The sequence below is a fragment of the Numenius arquata genome, chromosome 9 (genome assembly GCF_964106895.1).
Source record: "Numenius arquata chromosome 9, bNumArq3.hap1.1, whole genome shotgun sequence".
Classification (NCBI taxonomy): Eukaryota; Metazoa; Chordata; class Aves; order Charadriiformes; family Scolopacidae; genus Numenius; species Numenius arquata.
The window spans coordinates 20,360,597-20,382,438 of NC_133584.1; the positions used below are offsets into that span (position 1 = coordinate 20,360,597).

The 21,842-nt window shown below is 45.8% G+C and overlaps 1 protein-coding gene across 1 annotated transcript in view; it reads right to left on the bottom strand.

The window, feature by feature from the left end:
* Positions 1–20,682, bottom strand: part of SGPP2 (sphingosine-1-phosphate phosphatase 2) — a 35,986-nt gene extending 15,304 nt beyond the window's left edge. Inside the window, exons 1-2 of the mRNA XM_074153820.1 lie at positions 20,464–20,682; positions 5,998–6,156 (exon numbers count right to left, since the gene is read on the bottom strand). Of these exons, the coding sequence (XP_074009921.1) occupies positions 5,998–6,156; positions 20,464–20,682 (378 nt within the window). The remainder of the gene's footprint in view (positions 1–5,997; positions 6,157–20,463) is intronic.
* Positions 20,683–21,842: the final 1,160 nt, after the last annotated feature.

The following is a 21,842-nucleotide window of genomic DNA, read 5'->3' on the forward strand; positions in this document are numbered from 1 at the left end:
GTAATTAGTAGTTGCTATAGCAGCACAATAGCCTTTTCCTGAGGGTTTCCTCTGAGTCATATATATGGTCCATCTCCAAAATTACATCCTCACCTGGGGCTTTGCACTGGGGTAAACAAGACAAATCTGTGTGTTTTAACAGATCTTGCTTTAGTGAATAGTGATGAATCAAACTCAAGGCATTGGCATCCACATAAGTCCAGGTGCCAGCACATTTGTTCCAACAGCTGCAGGGGTTCCCTTTGGGGTGAGGGGCTGTTCATTTCCCTGTGGGCATCAGAGACCCACAAAGTGACCTGGCTCCTTGACATTCACATAATTCTGGCTTTGCTTCAATAATTTAATAAATGGTTTTGCTCACCTGCAGGTGTTGCCTGGCTCTTTCAGCTGTTTTCCCTCTCTACTCTTGCAATCACTGTGGGCAGCACTTTTGTGGCAGGAAGCAAGAGACCTGCCCATATTTAGCACCACAGTGCAGACACGGAATCATAGATGGTTTGGGTTGGACGGGACCTTAGGCATCTATGAGGGCTCAGAGACAAACACAGACAACCCAGCTCCATATGCAGTGGCATGGGATTTGTGCCTCAGGAGGCTATTTCCCTTCCCCTTTGGAATATTTACACAGCAGCTGCCCAGACACTGAGATGGGCAGGTTTTAGGAAACAGGCTGAGTGCTGCAGGTGAGCTGCGTGTGGCACGTCCTCCTCACACACCAGCCACCTCTCCTCCACCATGACCACCACACAGGGACAGACACCCATGACCATCCCACAGGCTCACAAAGGTCAGGAGGAGCAATTCTCTTTGCACTCTGTAATATTTCAGCTAACAAAGGTGAACCAGAACATATTTATTTTCAACTTCTGAATTTTCAGCTCTCCCATCTGAGCTATTGATCTATTAAAAGAACAAGATGAAATTCTAGAGAAGACATGGGGTCAAATAGCATTGGCGACTTCTTCCCTGAGGCTTACACCGTGGCAGCCTGACTTTGAATCTGCTGTTTTGGCTCCAAAACAGAAATTCTATAACCTGGCTTTAGAAACCCTGCCCTGAAATAGTATTTGTCATCTTCCCAGAAAGGAAATTTACAGTTTGAAAATTATGTTGCTTTTGTTTTTATCATAATCTCTGTGTCACAGACACGGAGGAGTCACAGAGCACATCAGGAACACTGGAAAGAGGGGAAAAAAAAAATGCACTATTAATAAACTGGCATTAGCAGATTAGTCAAGTAGAAGCAAGGACTGTATCCTGAAAGGGCCAGCTATTTTTCATGGTTCTCGAGGAAGGCGCGACTTGGATTCACCATACAGAAATTAAACCAAGCATCCCATCCGCACTGTTCACAGCTGCTATTCTCAGCATCTCCCAACTACGGTTTAAGCAAGCAGATAACACTGCAACTGACAGTAGCTGTGGCTGTGCCCCTCAAGCACCACTTGGTTCACAGTGAAAGAGGAGCAGAGCAAGGAAGACTATGTTCTTCTGGAGATGCTCCTCCTACCCCCAAGTCAATGCCAAGAACTAAGATTTGGCTTCAAGGAAATTACCATGAAAGTCACTGAGCAGCACCGCTGGCAGCCCCGCAGAACCCTGGGCACCCCAAGCCACCCTCTGATCACATCCTTCTCCCCATGTCCTCCCTGAGCCACCTGGATGCCACCCACACACAGAGCTGCCAACAGCGACCGCGAGGCCGGGCACCTCCATGAGTCACCCACACCTTACAGGAGAGGGTAGAGCGAGGGGAACTCGAGGATCTGCCACCTCCAAAGTGGTCATTATTTTCCAGAAAGCACATCAATCCTGTGCTAGCTGCATGGGAGCTTTACGCAATGTTAGCCAAGGATTTGGTCAGGTGCAATGGGACGTTCAAGGTCACATTAAGCTGGTGGGATACTCCACCACTTGTGTTGTCCCAGCCACGAGGTGAGCAGCACCTCCAAGAGGAAGGTCTCCAGCCCACCACAAGCAGTGCCTTGCTCAGCAGCAAGCGACAGCACAGAGTGCATGTCATGGCAAGGGGCAGCAGGGGACAGGAGGAGGGAAGGGACAACACAGACAGCTTCTTAAAAATATATGTATTTGTATAGGAGGGAGGACTATGGCTCTCTCAAGTCAGACTTCAGAAACACAAAACCAGAACAAGACCAAGACAGCCTTGTGCCTCCAGAAGTATAACCAACCAACATCCTAGGACATCTACTCTGTCTTTTAAAGAAGGCTTCAGACAAGAAATAAGGTAGTTGACTATCTTATGATGGGTTTAAATAAGACAAATTTGGGCCTAATCTCCTGGTAACAGGGAAAACTACTGTCACATTGATCTGGTTTATCCTCTAACACCTAAAACTGCAAAGCTGTTACACCTAGGAGTTCTAGTGAAATACAAAAGGTTTCCAATTTAAACTTCACCTTAAATTATTCCCAGCTGGTCTGAGTTATGAAAGCCTCACTGGCACTTTTTCTTCAAGGGTAGAGTACAGCTACCAGCACAGACAAAATTCTCTTTCAATCAACACTTTAGCATCTTGCACATAGCATTTTCTTTTACGGACCATTTATTTTTTTTTATTCTTACAATTTGCAGTTACTTACATGCCTGACTAGTCTTACATGTTCTTATTCACTGCAATATAGACTTTTGAGTGACTGTGTTTACCAGCTGTTCCAAGCTTGTTTTGGTGAAATGTTGCAAAAGCACCAAAACTAACAAACACATAATAATCACTAAACCCAAAGTTTGCTGCAAAGTGAGCTTTCTAAGCAGCATCCAGGGGTTCAACCAGGGCACAGTAATGTCCGTGGCATCTTGACTGCAGGTAAATTCCTGCTGGTTAATTAACTCCTGGTTACCCCGAGAGCCTGAGTTCAGGAATCATCATTCCCATGTAATTAAATGCCAACAGCCTTTGGAAAACTGTTCCTCTGAAAAGCAAGATGGGAAACTAAATTGCCATGGATTCAGATTCAGGACCTTTTTGGCCTTGCTGAAGATACCTGCGCCTAGTGCTGCTCGAGGAGCCTGGCAGGTGCCCACCTGGCACCACCAGCCACCCAAACTCTGCCTTCCTTCCGAGATGCCACCTTCACCTGAGCCAGCAGCTATTGCTGTCATACAACGACAGCTTCCACACCTGCCCTGACAACATCCACGCTGGCCAGCTCTTACTTATATTGTATAAATTAAAGTTCTTTAGGCTCAAAAGAGGTGTGGATACATTGTATGTCCAAGCACCCTGAAAAAAATAACCAGGAAAATTTTTTTTTTCAAGGAAAATACTGGATAGCAAGCAGAAACTGTAAGGATTTCTTTTGCAGGTCTCTACCTTGCTTCTGAAATTCCACATCAAAATAAAGCTTTCAACCTTGAAGGGGTGCAGAGATTAAAAAAATAAACTGAGCTTTCACTTCTTGAGCCAAGGTGTGCAGTAAATTTAAAGTACACTTGCATTGATGTGAAGTTATTTTTCATCTCTGCACTTCCTGGTGGAAGTAGCAAGAGTCACAGGCATCAAAGCCTCATCTCTGCAGATTCAAAAGCGTTTACTTCAAATTGCTGGAGAACGGAAGCACTGACCCAGCACCTTGTTCAGAAGTTTCAGGCAGTTATTTCCCTTGTCTATCCACAAAGAGAAAGATAAAGCCTACGTATATACTTGTGAATCCTCAGAGGAAAGGCACCTCAGAAGCACAACGTGCTGCTTTAAGCTTCTAAAGCATCTGGATGTGACCACAGCCAGTGTTTCCCAGAGCCATCCAGCTAAACAGAAAAGCACAAGCAGCCAGTTTTGGGGACCCAGGACTGGAGAAGACATCCCAGGGCACCAAGTCCACTCCTCTGCTGCTGCTGAAATAAAGTCTCTTCATAATTTTTCTTACTGCCCTTTGCCCTTCTAGAGCTATTTCACAACCTTTGGCTTCAACTTAATTTAGTTATGACTGCCTTATGCACATTTCTTCTTGTGACTATCCTTTCATTTTAAGAAGCTCTTTCCTTCTCCTGGTGTTTACAGCCAGCCCCGTTCTTTCTCTGACTTCATTTTGTTAGGGACTTATCTAAGCTTTCAGTCTCTGCTCAGGAAATATCCTGTTCCCTAATCATTTCTGGCCCTGCTCCAGTTTAAATTTATCTTTCTCAAATGTGTGTGACTGGCTCTGCATAAACTACAACAGATAAGATGGCAGGAAGACCTTGTAAACAGCATTAATACAGCTTTATTTTTTAAAGGGAAGAAAATCCCCTGGGACCCTGACTCTGGCATTTCCAACTTGCAGCAGAAACTCAGAGGTGTGAGTCCCCAATGGCACAAAATGAAGTACCACTCTCAGCACCACCTCTGTCTCTCCACCGGGGTGCCTGAGACAGACCAGCACCACTTACAGCACCCGGAATGCTGATCCCTCTCCGGCAAAGAAGCCACCCAGCTGAGTTTGCCATAACATCAATGCATAGCCCACGTGGATGTTTTCAGCCTTTTCACATTTACATATAATTAAAATGTTTTTAAAACTACAGATTGTCATAGGTCTGTGTATTTAAAACAGCTTCTCCTTTTCAGTTATAAAATGCAAGTCCAGAACTTCCTAAGTCAAAGAATAATATTAATAATCATAACATCACATGCTTGAATGCTTTAATTAAACCAGCCTAGATCTGGCCGGTACTCAGATGGACTCCTTGCAAGGTAAAGGCAAGGCAAGTGTGCAGAAAGGCATGCGAGGAGCTCTAAAGAGTCATTTTTTGAGCAATATGCAAACCCAGAAGGCAGTGACTACCAATTATCATCTTCTGTGGCACGCTTCCAGAAGCAGTAGGTGTACTCCTGGCCAAACCCCAACTCTAATTATACAGTGTCCACCTACTTCTAAATTTCATCTGCAAGTTATTTTTCATGCTCTCTTTATAAAATGTATTGACTGGGGTTACTGGCACAGAACAACTGGTGCCTTCTGTCCAAGACAGGGTGCATTTGAAGTGTGTGACCCAATTCAAATTGTTTTTATTATTTCTCATCATAATATTCTGCCTATTGTCCAAATAATATTAGCCAAAATTGACTAAGCCAAGGAGAAGCTTCACTGTAAAGAAACAAAGCTAAATACCACATCCAAGTTTTTACCAAGCTTCAATTTCTTAAATCAATGTAGATTGACAGCTAAACCTCCAGGGTCTGCCATCTGCCAGAGATGCTTCCTACCTCCCTTCTTTGTTCTAAAACGGTCTTATTTGGGCAGCAAAGATCTGATCAATACCAAGATGAGCAATGGCGGTGACAAAACGACAGCCATTCCCAGACTGAAGTGCTTGGTTATCTTCTGGTTTTCACTGCCAGAATGGAAATATATTATTCTGAATACCCCAAACTGCATTTGTAAAGCCTGAAGCAATGCTGAAGCCAGTTAATTTGAGAATGCTCTGGTGTTAACAAAAATCAATGCTTTTAAGCCTTAGCCTTCAACCGAGAATCTGATTTCCACCCCCACCCCTCTAAGTGACTGCAGAAGCACCTTGTTTATTCCACTGCAGCCTGCAATCCCCTTCCTATTAGATGTTTACTGATTTCAACTGAGCCAGAACTATACAAACAGGTTATCCAGAAGAAATCAGGGTAAGAGAAAGATTTCCTACAATGACAAAGAATGATCCTTAAAATACCATGATACTTCAGGAAGGAAGTGTTTTCCCAACTGTTCTGTGCAAACTCCATCAAAAGCAGCTAAATCAGTTATTATGCTGAAAAGAATAAGTCAGTGCAAGACGTAAGGGAGATGAACAGTCATGGTGTGTCAGCTAACACCTCTCGCCTCCTCTCAGCGCCGCAATGCCTCTGCTTCCTGAACACACGAGTTACACATAAATAATGATGGCTTCTTTTTGGCTCGAAGGGATTTTGTTTGTTTGAAGGGATATTCTTACTCTTAAATATTCATTTGCTACAGTAAAAGAATTAACAACTAGACGTTTAAATAAGTCATAGAAATACTTACAGACCAAATAATTATCATCCTTCTAGACACAGAGTGGTCTATGTTCCAGTAGATAAATGGAAGGAAAGTGATATAAAAAATCTCTTCACCCAGAGCAGCGGAAAACTTGAACAAGTAGTAGTAGAAGTAGTTCTTCACAATATACTTCTGCACATAACCCTGGAAATGAGAGGATTTTAGAAAGCTTTAGTGAATTCACAAATTATATCAAAGATTTAAGATATTTTAACTGTTACAGTTCTCAGCCCTTAAACCAAATAATTTGTTGGAAAAAGTGTTAAGAAAGGAAGTTCAATTTTAATAATACAATGAAGACTACAGTAATAGCTTGATTACACTCTCTGCAGATAAGAAATCTATTCAAACTAATTAAGGGTAGCAGTCACATTGACAAAGATTTTCACAAGATCGGATCAGTCTTTCCTCCAGGGAAAATAAGTCTATTTAAGAAAGGGTACCGATGAGTTAATTTTGAAGTTTCTACATCTGTAGATAAAGAGAGCCACTGTTGCTTTTTCTGGAAATGTGTCTTGAGATGGAAAAAGTAAACTGCAATTACTGAACCATTTCATTTACAACTTGCCTCATTATAGCAGGCGAAAATCACCCTGCTAGTCCCTGGAATTTGCTGTTGGGTGCCACTGGCAACAGCATCCCCTGCACTGCCCTCGACAGCGGGCTCTTCCACATGCTCCCCATGGCGGGATGCTCAGGGCATCGCTCATGGGCTGAGATGCTGTGGCTGCAACCTACAGCCCTTACACGCGAGTTGGCTCAGCCATCCCAGCTGCATGAGCAGATCTGGGGGAAAACAAGGCTGCGAGCGGGCAGAGAGAAGAGTTGCCCCTGTCAGCACCAAACTTTTTCTCCAATATCTTTAGGTAACAACCACCAGGTTGTCTCTTCAAACGTTACCAGCAAACATATTGCAAACAGAATCAGACAACACCGTTTAGGACTTTATTCATTTTGTTAAGCTACAGATTTCACTGCTGTCTGGATTTGGCAGCTAGATGATTTTATTAGATGTACCCCACCTAACATACTCATTTTTTTTCTTCTGAAAGGCTGCACCTAGCCTGCCGGAGCTGGGAAGCCACACAACAGCATATATTATTAAGACCATGACTTTGGTCACTGGTGGCAAGGGTTGCTCTTTCTGCTGTTTGGGACTAGAACACCACTAAGAAGCCTCCCACCCTGTTAGCAGGAGCAACATGTAGGCGAATCACATTTTATATGAACACCTGTACACTTCAGGAAAGAGGAGATACATACGAAGAGGATTTTTGATTTGGGTGCAGGAGCAACTGAGCCAGCCCACTCTCCATCTCCCTCCCACCCCCCCGAAAAAAAAAAAAAAGGAAGTTGGCTGTGTAAATATGAGATGAAAGAACTTGAAGATGAGAGCTGAGAAGGCATCATGAAGGTTTCAGCAGAGAAACACTGAGTTAAGATACAGCTTTGACATAAACTTCTAAAACTCTTCTAAGAGGAAAACTATTATACTTGGACTTGACTCTGTAACTAATCTATCAGAGAGAAATTCTCATCCTAGTTGCTAGTGAGAAAATGTAAAAATCATCTAAGGAGTCTAGACAGCTGTGACTCATTGTAAAAGCCATTAGAAGTTCCAGTCCCTTAGTCTGCTTTCATTAAGGAGATGAGGCAAACTCCACAAAGACAACAAAAGCAAGAGAGAAAGAAGTTGCATCCACTCATCTATCACAGGAAAAAAAAAAAAAACAACAACTTATTTAAGGTGATTTTTGCATCAATAAACAGAAAAGATGAGTCAATGCTTTTGAAACACCAGGGTCGCAGGAGTGTTCCCCCATGTATTAGTAATAGAGGTCATAGATCAGTTGCTGGCATCCCTCTAAGGTAACTCAGCAGTGTGCTACAGCTGGCAGGGTGACAGAGCAATCAGTCTAAGTGTCTCAGGCCTCGTACACCACTTAGAAAACACCCCCAGTGCAATTAGCAACTCCAATGCTACTGTCTGAGATCCTGAAACCATATTTGGTCACACTTACATGGCCCCAAAGAAAGCTCTGCTCTGGCATTGCTAATTCCTCAATTAAGCATCAATCTTCAACGTATTAGGAATTATGTGCTCATGTGCTTTAGATCAAAAATGATCAGACATATCCCAAAGGTAACTCTTTTATATTTGGAATCTCGTGGGATGAGGGATAAAACTCTCTAATTCCAGTAATCTGTTTTGTGGGGAGAAAAAAAAAAAAAAAAATTTCAGGTTCTAAAAGAAATCTGAAGTTAAAAAATATTTCCAGGCAGAAGGCAGGGCCAAGTCCTTCCACATGATTTTTTAAATCATTCTTTTTCTTTCTTCTTTTTTATCAGAAATCACTCCCCACTTGTTTAGGGGGTTTGTAACTTTTTTTTTTTTTAAAAACACTGCATCAGCAGTTGTGGACAGCCCAATGTGTGAGGCAGGGGACAAGCGGATCGCAGCCATGACACAGGATGGTAACGGCCACGTTAGGCACGCAAGGTATCACAGAATCGTTCCTCTTGATTTTAGGGAGTGTCTGGTAATAAAAAAGCAATGTTTTAGTTCATTGTGATCCTAAAAGCATTGTAAGTACAGAAAGTCCATTCCATGCACCTTTGCACCCTGGCCCACGAGAGGTCTATGTTCGGTTGTAGCAGTTACCTCACATTTGCCGTTTATACCCATTATTTCTGCAGAAAGCAAAGACTGCTGTGCTTTGTGAAGCACCTCCCCTTTTTATTCTCATTCTAACCCCAGTGCAGGAAAAAGCCATTACAATTATTTTGTGTGAATGTTTAGTGTTTCCTAACACTCTGAGAAGTTTATTCAATCTCTACTTTTAAATAACTCTGATCTTTGGAGTTGTTTATATTTAATGTACTGAAGTGATCTGATGCCTTCCTACAGTCTCTGAAGCTCTTTCAGTGAGTCAGCCCCACCATCCATCTCCATTACTATTTGCTCTGGATCAGAGAAGCTTTAATAAGCAGTAATTAAGGCTGTAGAGAAAGTCAGAATTTTAAGAACAGTTCAGAAGCAAGGCGTAAGAAGCCACGATGTTCACAGCCACAGAGGACAGGTAATTTCATACAAATGGCCCTTGACATCAACTATAAAATATCTATTTTGAAAAAAAAAAAAAAATCTTAACTGCTTAAATGACAAGAGACTCACACATTCATTTGAGTCTCCATAAATTAAATATCCACCTGAAGTATTGGCACAGAAAATGGCTATTGTACGTCATCCTAATTTCACAATCTCTTCAAACTGCCCACGGGGGGGAGGTCACCCACGCCAGGGCTCTGAGTGCAGCCCCTGCGGTGCCGCAGCACCCACCCAGCCTCCCCCAGAGCACGGGAGCACCCCCAAAGCCTCTCCACAGGGTGGTGATGACAGGACCAGCAGAGAAGACCACATCACTCCCATGGTGACTCTTGGGAGACACTAACACAGTGACACAGTATAGCAGGAATCTGTAATTTTAGGCAGTCCATACATAAAGAATATTTAGCCTTTATAGCTGAATTAAAGGAACAGCAGCTCAAACACTAATGCAATGGATTTAAAATATATATTTTAGGCAGAGGTATACCCCGCACAAGACAAAAAGAAATCAGCTGCGTAAAGATACTATTCCTTCCAATTCCTGCAGGATCTCTCTTGTCAGAGCGCTCAACAGGCACCGGCTTCCCCTGCCCTGTCTCTGGAGACAAGCTTTGCAGCATCAGACAGCAAAGGCTCAGAGTCTGACCCAGAGATACCATTAACCAACATTTTGTTCTCAGCTCTCAATTATTTTGGATCTTTCAGAAGACGTGCATGTTTAATTAACGTCCTTGAACTCCCTTGCTTCCCTTCCGACAGAATTGCTTCTGATCAGGAATTTCCCTCCCAAAGCCTCTAGTTAATACATTGCAATATTTCTCACTTAAGGAAGGGGGGGAGGGTGGTTTAGAGAAGCCACCAAAGACCAGGCACAAGAATAAAAAGCCAAAAATTACCAACTAGGTGCTGCTGTACACAGAGGCAATAGAAACCGGACAATTCAGTCCCACAGTGCAGTACTGAGTGGAGTATAACTGGTGGGAAAAAAGCCTTCTGTATCGCAGTATTCTGTATAAGCAGTCAGTTTTATGTCACTTCTGTGTTTGTGAACTCTACCCAGCTAATAAACCTATCACGTCACAACCAAAATTAGGTATCAGCGATCACATTTTGGAAAATAAGAAAGAAAGCAAAATCCCTGATATCAAAAGCTTCAGCTCTTCCATCCATCAGCACAGCCAAATGCCAAACAATTTCAGAGTTTTCTGAAGATGCACCACACAGCTGAGAGCAGCCAGTAACATCTTCAGCACCTACAGATCCACCTCTCCTGGGAGCACCAACGCTAGAAACTCACTGCTCCAAGGTGAAAGGGCAGGGTGGCCAGGAAAAAGGGGCTGTGCCCCAGTGGGAAATCCTGGCCTGGCCGTGAGCCCCTCACAGAGAGGGGTTTGGGGGCACAGGGCCAGCGGTGAGGAAGGAGGCAGCAAAGGAGAGTTACAGACACTTGGAAGAAACTGCAGAGATATCAGAAAGACAGCAGAGGGGAAGGCAGTAGCACACAGAGCCTGCAAAATGCACATAAGGAGCACCAAGCTTATCTAACCAAGCTCATGTACATGTGCAGTTTCCCCGCTTTGTTCAAGCGCTTTTAATTAATTATTTTCTTTTTCTACCACCCTCTCCAGAATGTGATGCAGCCAGTTAACAAGAGCTGTCCAGGTTTATATAGCGTCCTTGTTGGATAGACCCCTAGAGCTAACAAACCTGAGAAATGTGGGGATGGAGACAGACAGAAATCACAAGAAAACTCTCCTTCAACACTGTGAAGTCCTGACCAATTCTGCGATTAGCAGAAAGGGCTTGTTGACTACTCCACAAATAGGAAACATCCAACTCGCAGCTGTTGCGCCCACATTTATAGTGGCATGCACTAATGACATAATGATTAGGGACATGGCCTTCAATCATCATTTGATGCAGAAGCAATACAATCTCTGCATGAGAAATAACAACGCGTGAGATTCAAGCCAGACAACCATAACGCTTTCAGTAGTCTCAGGTAAGGAACAAATAAGAAGTCTAAAAGTCAGGCAGGCTTCTGGTAGCATTTCAGTAGTTTCTTAATTAATTCAAAGCACCAAAAAGGGCTATTATGGGAAGCTCTCAGGAAAGTACTTCAGCAGAGCAGTGCCGCACAGCCAGTGGCACCAGGGACGGCTGGAAGCTGTCAGGCTGAAACAGGCCAGGCTTTGCAGGACCAATGGCTGTGACCAGTCAAGTGGGAAACAGGAAATCTGCATCCAGAACACCCACCAGTGCTGCCACGCTGGGCACAATGCTCGCCCAGTCAATGTCACAGCATTCATCACATCTTACGTCAGTGCATCTTCATCCAAAGTTTCTCCTTCAGTCTGTAAAGGACGGTCAGCTGAGACAGATACACACATCTGCACAACCAACACACACCCAGCGCATCACTGCTGCGTCCAGGACAAATCCAGGACATAGTTAAGACACCTTAGTTTATCCCAGAAGACTTCATCTTTTAATCTGCAGATTATTTTCCCTTCTACTCTGATTAGCACTCAGGAGATAGACTAAATTATAGGTTATATTTCTGTGCATTGCTCTTAAAGTAACATAATTAGCCCTCCTTTCTTCTGTTGAAAGAACACAGGTAGATGTAACAGAACCTGCCAAGTCATTTAAATTTAAAGGGGAATAAAATAAGACCAGATTTTACAAAGCCCTTGCTTAGGCAATTAATAGGAAGAATCAATGAAGGAAAAAATAGATTATGTCACCTTCCTAAAAGAAAGTCTTCTTAATTATAAAAAGAAAAAAGAAAAGCCTTTAAGTGTCTTTCAGAGACATAGGGGAATAGCCGCTAACAAGACGGAGATTGCTTGTGAAGGACTATGCCTGCATTCAGCTGGAAGGACAGCCCCGTGTTTCCTGAAAGACAGCCTAACCGAAGTCTAGTCCAGCTTGTCCACACTCCCATCATTCTGACAGAAGTTTGTCTAACCTGTCCTTACTGATACCGATGGTGGAGGCTCCACTGCTTGCTCCAGGCGATCTCTGTGCGCTTTGCTCTCCCTGACACCTACTCTGAAACTTTCTCACTGAAATTTAAATCTATGACTATTTCCTTATCTACTGCAGACAAGGAATAAATTGTTTCCTTCCTCTAAAGGCTGACATGGGAGAAGCTTCTTACAAGCATTCAAAAAGGACATAACTGTCCCCTCTTCTACTGCTTAATCACCTGGTATTTCTTACAGAAGATATTTAGCATTTTCCAGACACAGCACCTAACAAGCCTGCCTTGAATTACCATGCCCAAAGATCAGACATGAAACAGCAAAGCTGAAGGAATAGTCCTGCACAATTTCATTCATTTTGCAGGCTGTTTTCAGAGTAGCATTCCACCAATGAAGCATGCTCAACCTGTGATCTCCTCTAATAATTTTCCTCCTCCATGAAAGCACTACCAAGCCTATTGTTTCCCATTCTGTAGTTGAGCATTTATTACATCTGTTTGTTCAATAGGTACCTGCACCTACTCATCACTTTCCACCAAAAGGTGTTCTTTGTGGCGCTCAAACTCACAGGACATTAAACTTCATGTATTCCTTTCTTAGCAGATGCCTGGAGAGTTGAAATCCATTATTTCTACCAGCTCATACGCTTTGGAGCTTGTGCTAGTTGCTAATAAAAAGGCAAGATCATCTGATCTTCTCCACACAGTGGTTTCATGGTATCAGAATGATGTTTCAGCCCTTTTCTGCCAGTACCATTCAGAGAAACCCAAAGAGGTCTACCTTTCACCATGGTCTTCAGACTTGTGAGCAAACACCTATATACCCATTCCTGACACAGAGGGTATTGCCTCGGTCATTATTTCCTTGCATTCTCTTCATGGAAAGTTGTCCCTCTCATGGTCATTCCAGTTGCTCGAGTAACTCCTCAGACATCCAGTTCTTATGCTTTTGTTTTTAATCACTGATGAGTGCCAACAGCAGCTATCTGCCAAGAAAGCCACACAACGCCCGCGTAAGTAGGGCTGCACGCATCTACTTCTTGATGAGCTCTGTGAAGGCAGCCCACCTCCTTCATCCTCTCAGCAAGTGACCAGCCTTGCTTTGCTGGCCAGAGCCAGAGCAGGTTGGACATGGCTGTTTCAGGTGCCCCCAGCAAAAGTGGTGGATGAGCTCCACATGAGCTTCAGCATCCTCCCACATTCCAGGAAGAGCTGGCTGATTTGTGCAATAAGGAAGTAACAGGGCAAGAGAGAGGCGGGAGAGGGAAGGGCAGAAAAGGCTTCCTTCCTCCCTGATTTACAGTGGGAGAACAGGTTTGTTTAATTGCATTTTAATTTGTGAGAATTAGATCACAATTTTGTGAGGTGCACCACAGAGCCTACACCTGAAAGGGTCTGAGGAAGTCATTTTAAGGGTTAGGTAGCTGCAATGTCTGCGGACAGAGGAGGGAAAAAACTTGAGTTAAGAAAGTAAATTACAGAGAGCTTAGAATGACAGAGACTCCTGCTTTGAAACGGAGATCAAAAAATTCCTCTGAAACTGAACCATTATTTCATATCTCCAAAGGTTGAGTGCTACTAAAAGTGGTTTTGGACAGAAGAAGGATGCGTCACACAACAACAGTTTTCAAACTGCACTGCATTAGACGGCCACCCTGCCTACACACCAGCTCCCTGCAAGCACCACCACCTCTTTTGTTTCTTGACTTCCTGCCAAAATGCATGAGTCAGAGCATTACTAGGACCTGCATGGCTGCTAGATACCCAGGCTGCTCTCCAGAGATCTGGAGAAAGAAGAGTGGGAAACTCCTCAATCTGCTTTTCCTCCAGCATGCCTGGGTTTGGAGACCTCCTAGCTGACGACAGCCTAACCCAACAGAAGCATAGAGGAACAGTCAAATGACCAAGGACTTCAATATTATGTTTCTTTTCAGAGCAAAAAGCTTGTTTTCATCTTAAGTCTTAGTTTTAGAAATTAACTATAGCCTGGAAATTTTACACCATCGATTAGTCACGTATTTCTACCAAGCAGCATCATGAACCTTGTCAGCCTGCTTCTGCACAAAGATCATTTCCAAGGTAGAGGTCTATTTTGAGAGGCATGGAGCAGCAAGGCTTCCGGAAAATAAATGGGCAGGGTAACACCATACCATTTTCAGACTATTCAATTTTTTTTTTTTTTTTTCAATCTGTTATAATAAGGCAACAGCACAGAGAGAAGTGACTGTTACCCCAGCACATAGTCCTAGGATTCAAGTCAAAGAGCAGTTTTCTAAGGTAGCGCTGAATAAGGCTTCAGGTTAACTATCACTGCAAATATACCAGTCCCAGGTAAATGTGCTCCTGGAAGGCAGAGGCCACTGTAAACAGGAAAGGACACGGTGTTCAAATTGCAGCTGTGACTGTAGACAGGCCAGCTGGGGGACACCTCAGCAGCCAGCCAGCCCCTGGGGACGAGAATCATAGATAAGATGTTCTCAATTCACTTGCTGCCTCATTATTAGTTGCAATTAGTGCAGGCCATGCTGATGCCAGCTCTGTTTCTGTTGGGGAAAACGCACAAGGACACCAACGCGTGACCCAATGTCACCAACAGGCACTGTTCAAGGAGATGGCCAGGATCCCTTACGCAGCTGTGAACAAGCGTGGCTGAAGCCCCCTTGTCACCCCAGCAGCCTCCACGCACCAGCACGGCTCAGCACAGTGCTGCTGGCACGGTTCAGCAGCTGCTTGCAAGGTTTAACACTTCAATCTGTGCCGGTTTGCTATTCACCCTGGCACCTCACAGGTAAGGGCGACATTGGCATCGCAGCCACCCTGCCATGCACACCCCCTTCCCCTCCCTAGACCCCTCTTACAGTGTTTTGCTTATTCTGTCCCCTGCTTTGTGCTGTACACCCTGGTCCATGGGCCTTATATTTGTCAGGGAACAGGTTCCCCGCTGCTAATGCCTCCGAGCCCTTTCCCATGCAAACATTTGGTCTTTGTGGCACAACCGAGGTTGTGCGACAACCTGATATTCTCTGATACTCTCCTGGAAAATACAGTATCTCAACGCTCTCCCTTTGCACGGAGAAATGTGAATAAGGAATACTGAAAGCGATATACCCAATTAAACTCTTTAGCATAAGTAAACAGTTATAATTATGTCGTTATAATTATGTAGCTGCAAAGGGGATAACAACAACCTGGTCTGCTGTTAGAGAATGACCACACAGCTCCATGTGTACCAGAACAGCAGGCTCAGGGAACTCCAGTAGCAGTAGTTTGCAGCAGCCAGTTGTCTTCAAAAGGAAAGATTAAACATACTTTTTTTTTTTTAATATATATCTAGTAATAAATATTCACAAATATAGCACTAAGATAAAATAGTAATAAATTTGCAATGTGACCCTATATTAAAGCATTCACATACCTTTAAATCTAGTTCAATAGCCTGGGAACCTTGGAGCCTTGGACCAACCTTGGAAAAATAAGTTAAAGGTGCTAACTACATTGAACTGATACGAAGCCCTATAAAGCAGTAACCTGAATAACCATTTTAAATAAAAATCTCATGGTTTAGACAATACTACCTGTACATTCTAGACCTCAGATTTACTTGCCATAGCAGTCAATAGTTACCTTCCATTGCCCAGATGACCCATAAGTATTCCCTGCAAAGCATATACAGGAGGTAAAGTAAAAGAACTGGTTGTCCAAAGGAATTTTCCAGGGAGAACAGATTTTCTCTGGCTCCTCGCCCATTAAACCTACCCGTTCTTCAGAGACCCAAAGGAGAAAAATGACAGCAGATGAGCTTTTATTCTTCTGGTTGATATCTGAACTAATGGCCTAAGACATTCAGCAGAATTATAAAACAGTAAATGGCTCACCTCCAAGTACTGGAATTAATCCTAGGAACCTGACAGCTCCTTCTTATGAGGTCCAGCAGACTCCAAAAAGATGACTCAGGCTGTGAGCAGGGAGTGCTGAGTCACCAAGCACCTAATCATCAGCATAAGGACTTGGGCTCCAGCGTGGCCCCTTGCACCCCCCCTGCACCACCACCCACCTCGCCAGCAGCAGGCACTGCACAGCCATGCAGGCTACCTAAGCAGTGAGTGAAGTTTCACAAACTTTTATTAGCATTAGGTGTTTCTGCAGGAAGATATAGAAGGCGACTAGACATTGGTAACAGCATGGGCCTAGCTTTGCTGCCTGTTCTCCAGAGAGGACACTGGTCTTCTCACTGAGGAGCAGGCAAACCCAGCACTAGCAGATCTACACAGGTTGGCCATGCACTATTTGAAACTTGGATGTGACTGTACTGTCATATTCCAAAGCACCATCTCTCACAAGGCTGGCCAAAACCACCCAATGAAACCATCTCATTCATACAGATTAACCATGACCCTTACCAGCTGCTTTTCATGGAAACCTTAAAACAAAAGTTGGACACATGCAAGACAGGCAAGCTCCCTCGGCCACCACACCAGGTAGGGGAGAGCTGGACATGAAGTACCAGAGCCATGAGAGCAATGCTGAGGAACGTGAGCCTCCTGCTCAGCCCATAGAAATAAGAGACTGGATCTCATGTTTCTCCAGCTGCAGCTCCAAACTGAAGAACTTCCAAAAGTTCAGCTACATTCTCTAGGACGACAAAGCCCCAGCACCTGAGGCAGAAATGCCTTGCTGCCAGCACTCTTAATGGTGCTCAGGGGCTTTTCTCACTAGGGTTTGTCCCACCTGCTGAACCCGCCTCAGCTACTCTTAACTTAGTGCTGCACAGAGAAGGGAACAATGTGAAACCAAGTAAGCCAGTAATATCATTTAAAAAGGAAAAGCAAGACTGAGGCTGATACAAAAATCTATGCAAGGGAACAACACAGAAGAGAGACTTTGACTCAAGCTCTAGAGCAAGTCTACTTCAAGGTACCGCACACCCCATCACAGCAAAAGCAGTGCTGTTATCTGTGTCTTGCCAGTAATTAACTACATTTTTGGGGACTGGAATGCATCTGAGATGGATGTGCAGTTTTTACCTACTTTTTCCCTTTCTGTCACCATCACGTCACTGTTATGCTGGTTATTAGCCTCCTCACCTAAGGCACGAGCAAGAACTATACAACCACTAAATGTGATTGGGCAGTTTGTAAACACAGCTCCAGTTTGGAGCAGTTCTGACAGTTAAGGTATAACCACAGAGTAAATACAAACTGTACTCTTTCAACAGCAGAAAGATAGATCTCAACAGATGATAAAGCATCTGGGAAAAGGAAGAGTGGAGAAAAACAAACAAATCTTTACAGAGAACTTCGAATATGAGATTATTTTCTTCTTTGTTCCCTTTAATGCAGGCTATCAATTTCAGGAGAAAAAGTCCATCAGGAGGTTACAGATAAGCAGAGCTGTGCTTTTTCAATGTATGTGACATTTATTTGGCCATTTACTAAAACACTGGACAAGTCTCCAGAAAGTATTTTTAAGCATGCAACTCAAGGACTTCATACAGAGCATCAGGAAAAGATATCTTCCAAGAAGTTTCAGAAAGAACTTCCCTGTGAAACAAACTAATATTATAAAGGAGCGCAGAAAACAAAGAAGTATTAGCTAGAGACAAAATAATTACAAGAAGATACTGTCTTGTCTTCCATAGTAATAAAACCCAACAGTTCCTTCACTAAAAGCCCATGGGTTCAATATTAAGTCCAAGCCAGGGCATAAATCCAGCTGGTGTGTCAGACTAGCACCATTTTGTATCATCCTCAGATACCCGAATTTTCACTTGGAGTATTAAAAAGTGTCTCTAACTTATCTGGTAACCAAGGGAACATCAAGAACATGAGCTAGGCAACTGATTCAATATTTAAGAAACACATGCAGCCCTCGCTGTCACATCTACGCATTTAATTCCTTGTCTCATCATCTCAGGGCAGCTCCTGTGGGGCAGGTGGGACTGAATTACAAAGACTCAGAAATGCAGCCACTCATTGTGCTGCTGACCACTGTAATGAAGCTTTGCTGACTTTAAAAAAAAAAAAAAAAACAAAACCAAAAACAAACAAACAAAAAAAACCCAAACCTAAACTGCATGTAATCTGCAAGTTATACATAAAAGAAGAAACTGATACATCACAAGTAGCACTGCTGGCAACAAATGCACATAGGTAATTAAAGGCCTCCTTCTCCCAGATCATGAGCTGTCCTGTCTCATTACCCTCAGGAGGGATTCCCCCTTCTCTCCATGCAGTATGGCATCCATTCCTACCAGGGAAGTCCATCCCCTCTCAACCCACCACCAGCTGCTCGCCCTCAGCTCCCTTTCCGCAGAGTGCCTCAAGCTGGGCCACCTCGGCACACAATCCAGCCCACTTCAGATGTGGGGGCCTGAGAGATGACAAAGAAGAAAGGGGAATGTCCTGGGGAGGTGGAGCTGTGGCAGCCCCAGCATCTGGCCAACCATTCATGTCTTCTTCACTCAAGCACTCCATTATATACTCTGTTTTCATAGATATAACCTACTAATCGTTCAAGAACTTCCATAGGAGAACCTGAAAGCTTTTAAGACTACTGCATTGTGAGAGTAAAGTCAAAGTAATGCAACCTCATAGAAACCTTCTGTCCTGATAATACAGACTTTGAAAGCCCCCAAGCTTCAGATAGGGATGCTCAAGCTGAGCACAGAGCCATCCAAGGTCCCCAGGAGTGAAACGCAGGGACAGCGCTAAAGCACCTTTCTGCAAACGCCCACACCCAAGGGCAAGAAACCACCACTGTCCATAGAGAGTTTGTGGTCAAAGACTTTGCTACATGTATTAGACTCTCCTACTTCTTTGCAGATACATCAGGGTGTCCCCAGTTTGCTTCGCAGCAGAGCAGTGAGTATGATTTTTGGCATGAGGAAGATCCAAATTCACTTTCTGCAGCTCCCGGCAGGTTGCAGAAGACCCTCTTTGAATAAATGGATTTTCACAGGAGCAGAGAGAGTCTGTCTTTATAATCCAGCACTTCACTGAAACATTGGTCAAGTCATTACTCCCATCTCTGTTTTCTTTGGATTTGAACCCAAATTTCACATGTTTCAGAAGTGAGTGTCCTAATTATGTGGAAACAAACTCTTCTGCTTTTATCTCCAGGTCTCAGAAGTCTTACCCAGGACATATTCACCCTTCAAGTAAAGGCAGTTGTTTCTTATTTTGTGAAACCCAAAACAATTGCTCCAAGTGAAGTGAATGGCTCCGTTTGTGGAGCACTTACTTGGATAGGATTTTAATATCAGAACTGTTACATTAATCATGTCTCTGTTCAAAAGCAAGTAGTGAAAAATCTTTTAGTGAATTATCCACATAATTTACTGAAAATAGTTTACTGTAGTTGAGAAGTAAACAGACTGAACAACTACCCCAATTTTCCTTATCTTCTAATTAAGAAAGAGTCAAAGAGTGGCTGATGAAGAATTTTAGATGCTTGAAATAGGAAACCAAGCACTAGATGCAGAACAGGGAAGGGCAAAATAGCAGAAGAGAGGAGGAGTGGTAGGGTTGTGGCATTCACCACTGCCCTGTGTTTATTTTGCAGGTAGAGTTTGGAAGACCATTATCAGACCTCCTTTCCAAAAGGCACCACAAAGTGATCTGCTAATGAATTCAAATCATTACAAGTAAGAGAAAAAGCAGGTCATCCAACCTGTACACATGGATTGCGTCATGCCCTTCCCTGTTCCTTTCAGATACACAACTGAATTACAGACCGTGCCACCGAACGCCGTGACCTGCTTGGCCCGAGGGAAGCGCAGGGAGCGCAGCCGATCCCCACCGGAGCCCCCGCTGCAACGAACGGCCAGGATCCCGCACAGGCCCGGGCAGCCCCGGCGGCACAGCTGCGGGCACAGCTCCGGGCCTCACCCCGGGCGAGAGCGGCCGGGAGCCGCGTGTCGGCGGAGCATCCCAGCCGCCGTCCGCCCCCCCTCCCCGGGTGGGCAGAGACCCGCGGGAAAAGGCACTCAGCGGTTGCCCACGGGAAAATGCGCGTGCCGGGGCGGGGCAAGGGACGCTGCGGGCAGACCCCCGCTCACAGCCATTATCCCATTTCGGGGGCGCCAGCGACGGAGGAAGGGGCGGGGGGGAGGTAAGCGGAGAACCCCAGAAACGCCCCCCCGGCGGGGCCGGGATGATGCCGGGCTGCGGCCCCGCGCAGCGCTCCGCGGCACTGGCGTCCCCTCAGAGCCCGGCCCCTCCGTCCCTCCTCCCGGTCCCTCGCCCGGCCAGGCGGTGGGATGGCGGGGGGGATCCCCCGGGGAGCCCCGGCGCGCACGGCCGCGGGGGGCGGCTCTGCTGAGTCACGGCCGGGCCCGGCCGCCCCCCGCGGCACTCACCTGCGGGCCGCGGCCGCTCCGCACCCCGTTGCGGGGGCAGCGGCCGGCGGCTGCCGGGCGGCGCTGCGCGCCCGCGCCGTTGCAGGCGCCGCTTTCACCGGCCCCCTCCGCGGGGTCGCCGCCGCCGCCGCCCTCCTCGCCGGCGGGGAAGAGCCCGCAGCAGCGCTGGAAGCGCGCCACGGGCTGGGAGCTGCGCAGGGTGCCCAGCAGACGGGACATGCTGCCGGCAGCCTTCGCGCTCCGCACCGCGCAGCCCCGACCCGCGCAGCGCCCCGCCGGCCGCGGGGCCGCGGGCAGGTGAGCCACGCCCCGCCCCGCCAGGTGCGCCCGGCCACGCCCCGCCCCGCCCCACCCGCACAGGTGCGGCGCCCCGCCCGGGAGCGCCCCCTGCCGGCCGGGCTGTGAGACACCCCCCCTCCCCGGCGGCAGTAGGAAACTCGGCCAGTTCCTCTTTTTTTGTCATTTTTCCTCCCGGGGAGACTGTGATAAAAAAGTGCGTGTGGGCTGGGTTTCGATAAGCACTGCCCGCGTGCTTCACCTGGGCGTGAAACGCCCTGAAGCTCACCGGGAGCCGCAGGATTTCCATGGAAAACAATCATAGAATCATAGAATGGTTTGGGTTGGGAGGGACCTTGAAGACCATCTAGTTCCAACCCCCCTGCCATGGGCAGGGACACCTCCCACCAGACCAGGTTGCTCAAAGCCCCATCCAGCCTGGCCTTGAACCCCTCCAGGGATGGGGCAGCCACAGCTTCCCTGGGCAACCTGTTCCAGTGTCTCACCACCCTCACAGTAAAGAATTTCTTCCTGATATCTAATCTAAATCTCCCCTCTTTCAGTTTAAAACCATTACCCTTCGTCTCATCCCTGCACTCCCTGATAAAGAGTCCTTCCCCATCCTTCCTGTAGGTCCCCTTTAGGTACTGGAAGGGGCTACAAGGTCTCCCCAGAGCCTTCTCCAGGCTGAACAACCCCAACTCTCTCAGCCTGTCTTCATAAGAGAGGTGCCCCAGCCCTCTGATCATCTTTGTGGCCTCCTCTGGACTTGCTTCAAGTCAATGTCCTTCTTATGTTGGGGGCCCCAGAGCTGGACGTAATACTCCAGGTGGGGCCTCATGGGAGCAAAGGGACAGAATCACCTCCCTCGACCTGCTGGCCATGCTGCTTTTTATACACCCCAGGATGCTGTTGTCTTTCAGGGCTGTGATCACACGTTGCTGGGTCATGTTGAGCTTCTCATCAGCCAACATCCCCAAGTCCTTCTCCTCAGGGATGCTCTCAGTCTAATGGGTGCCACGAAAAGGGTGAGGAGGCCACCAGGGAGAGCCCCTTCCCCTCCCTGCACGAGCACTACCACCTCTGCTTCTACGTGTGGAAGG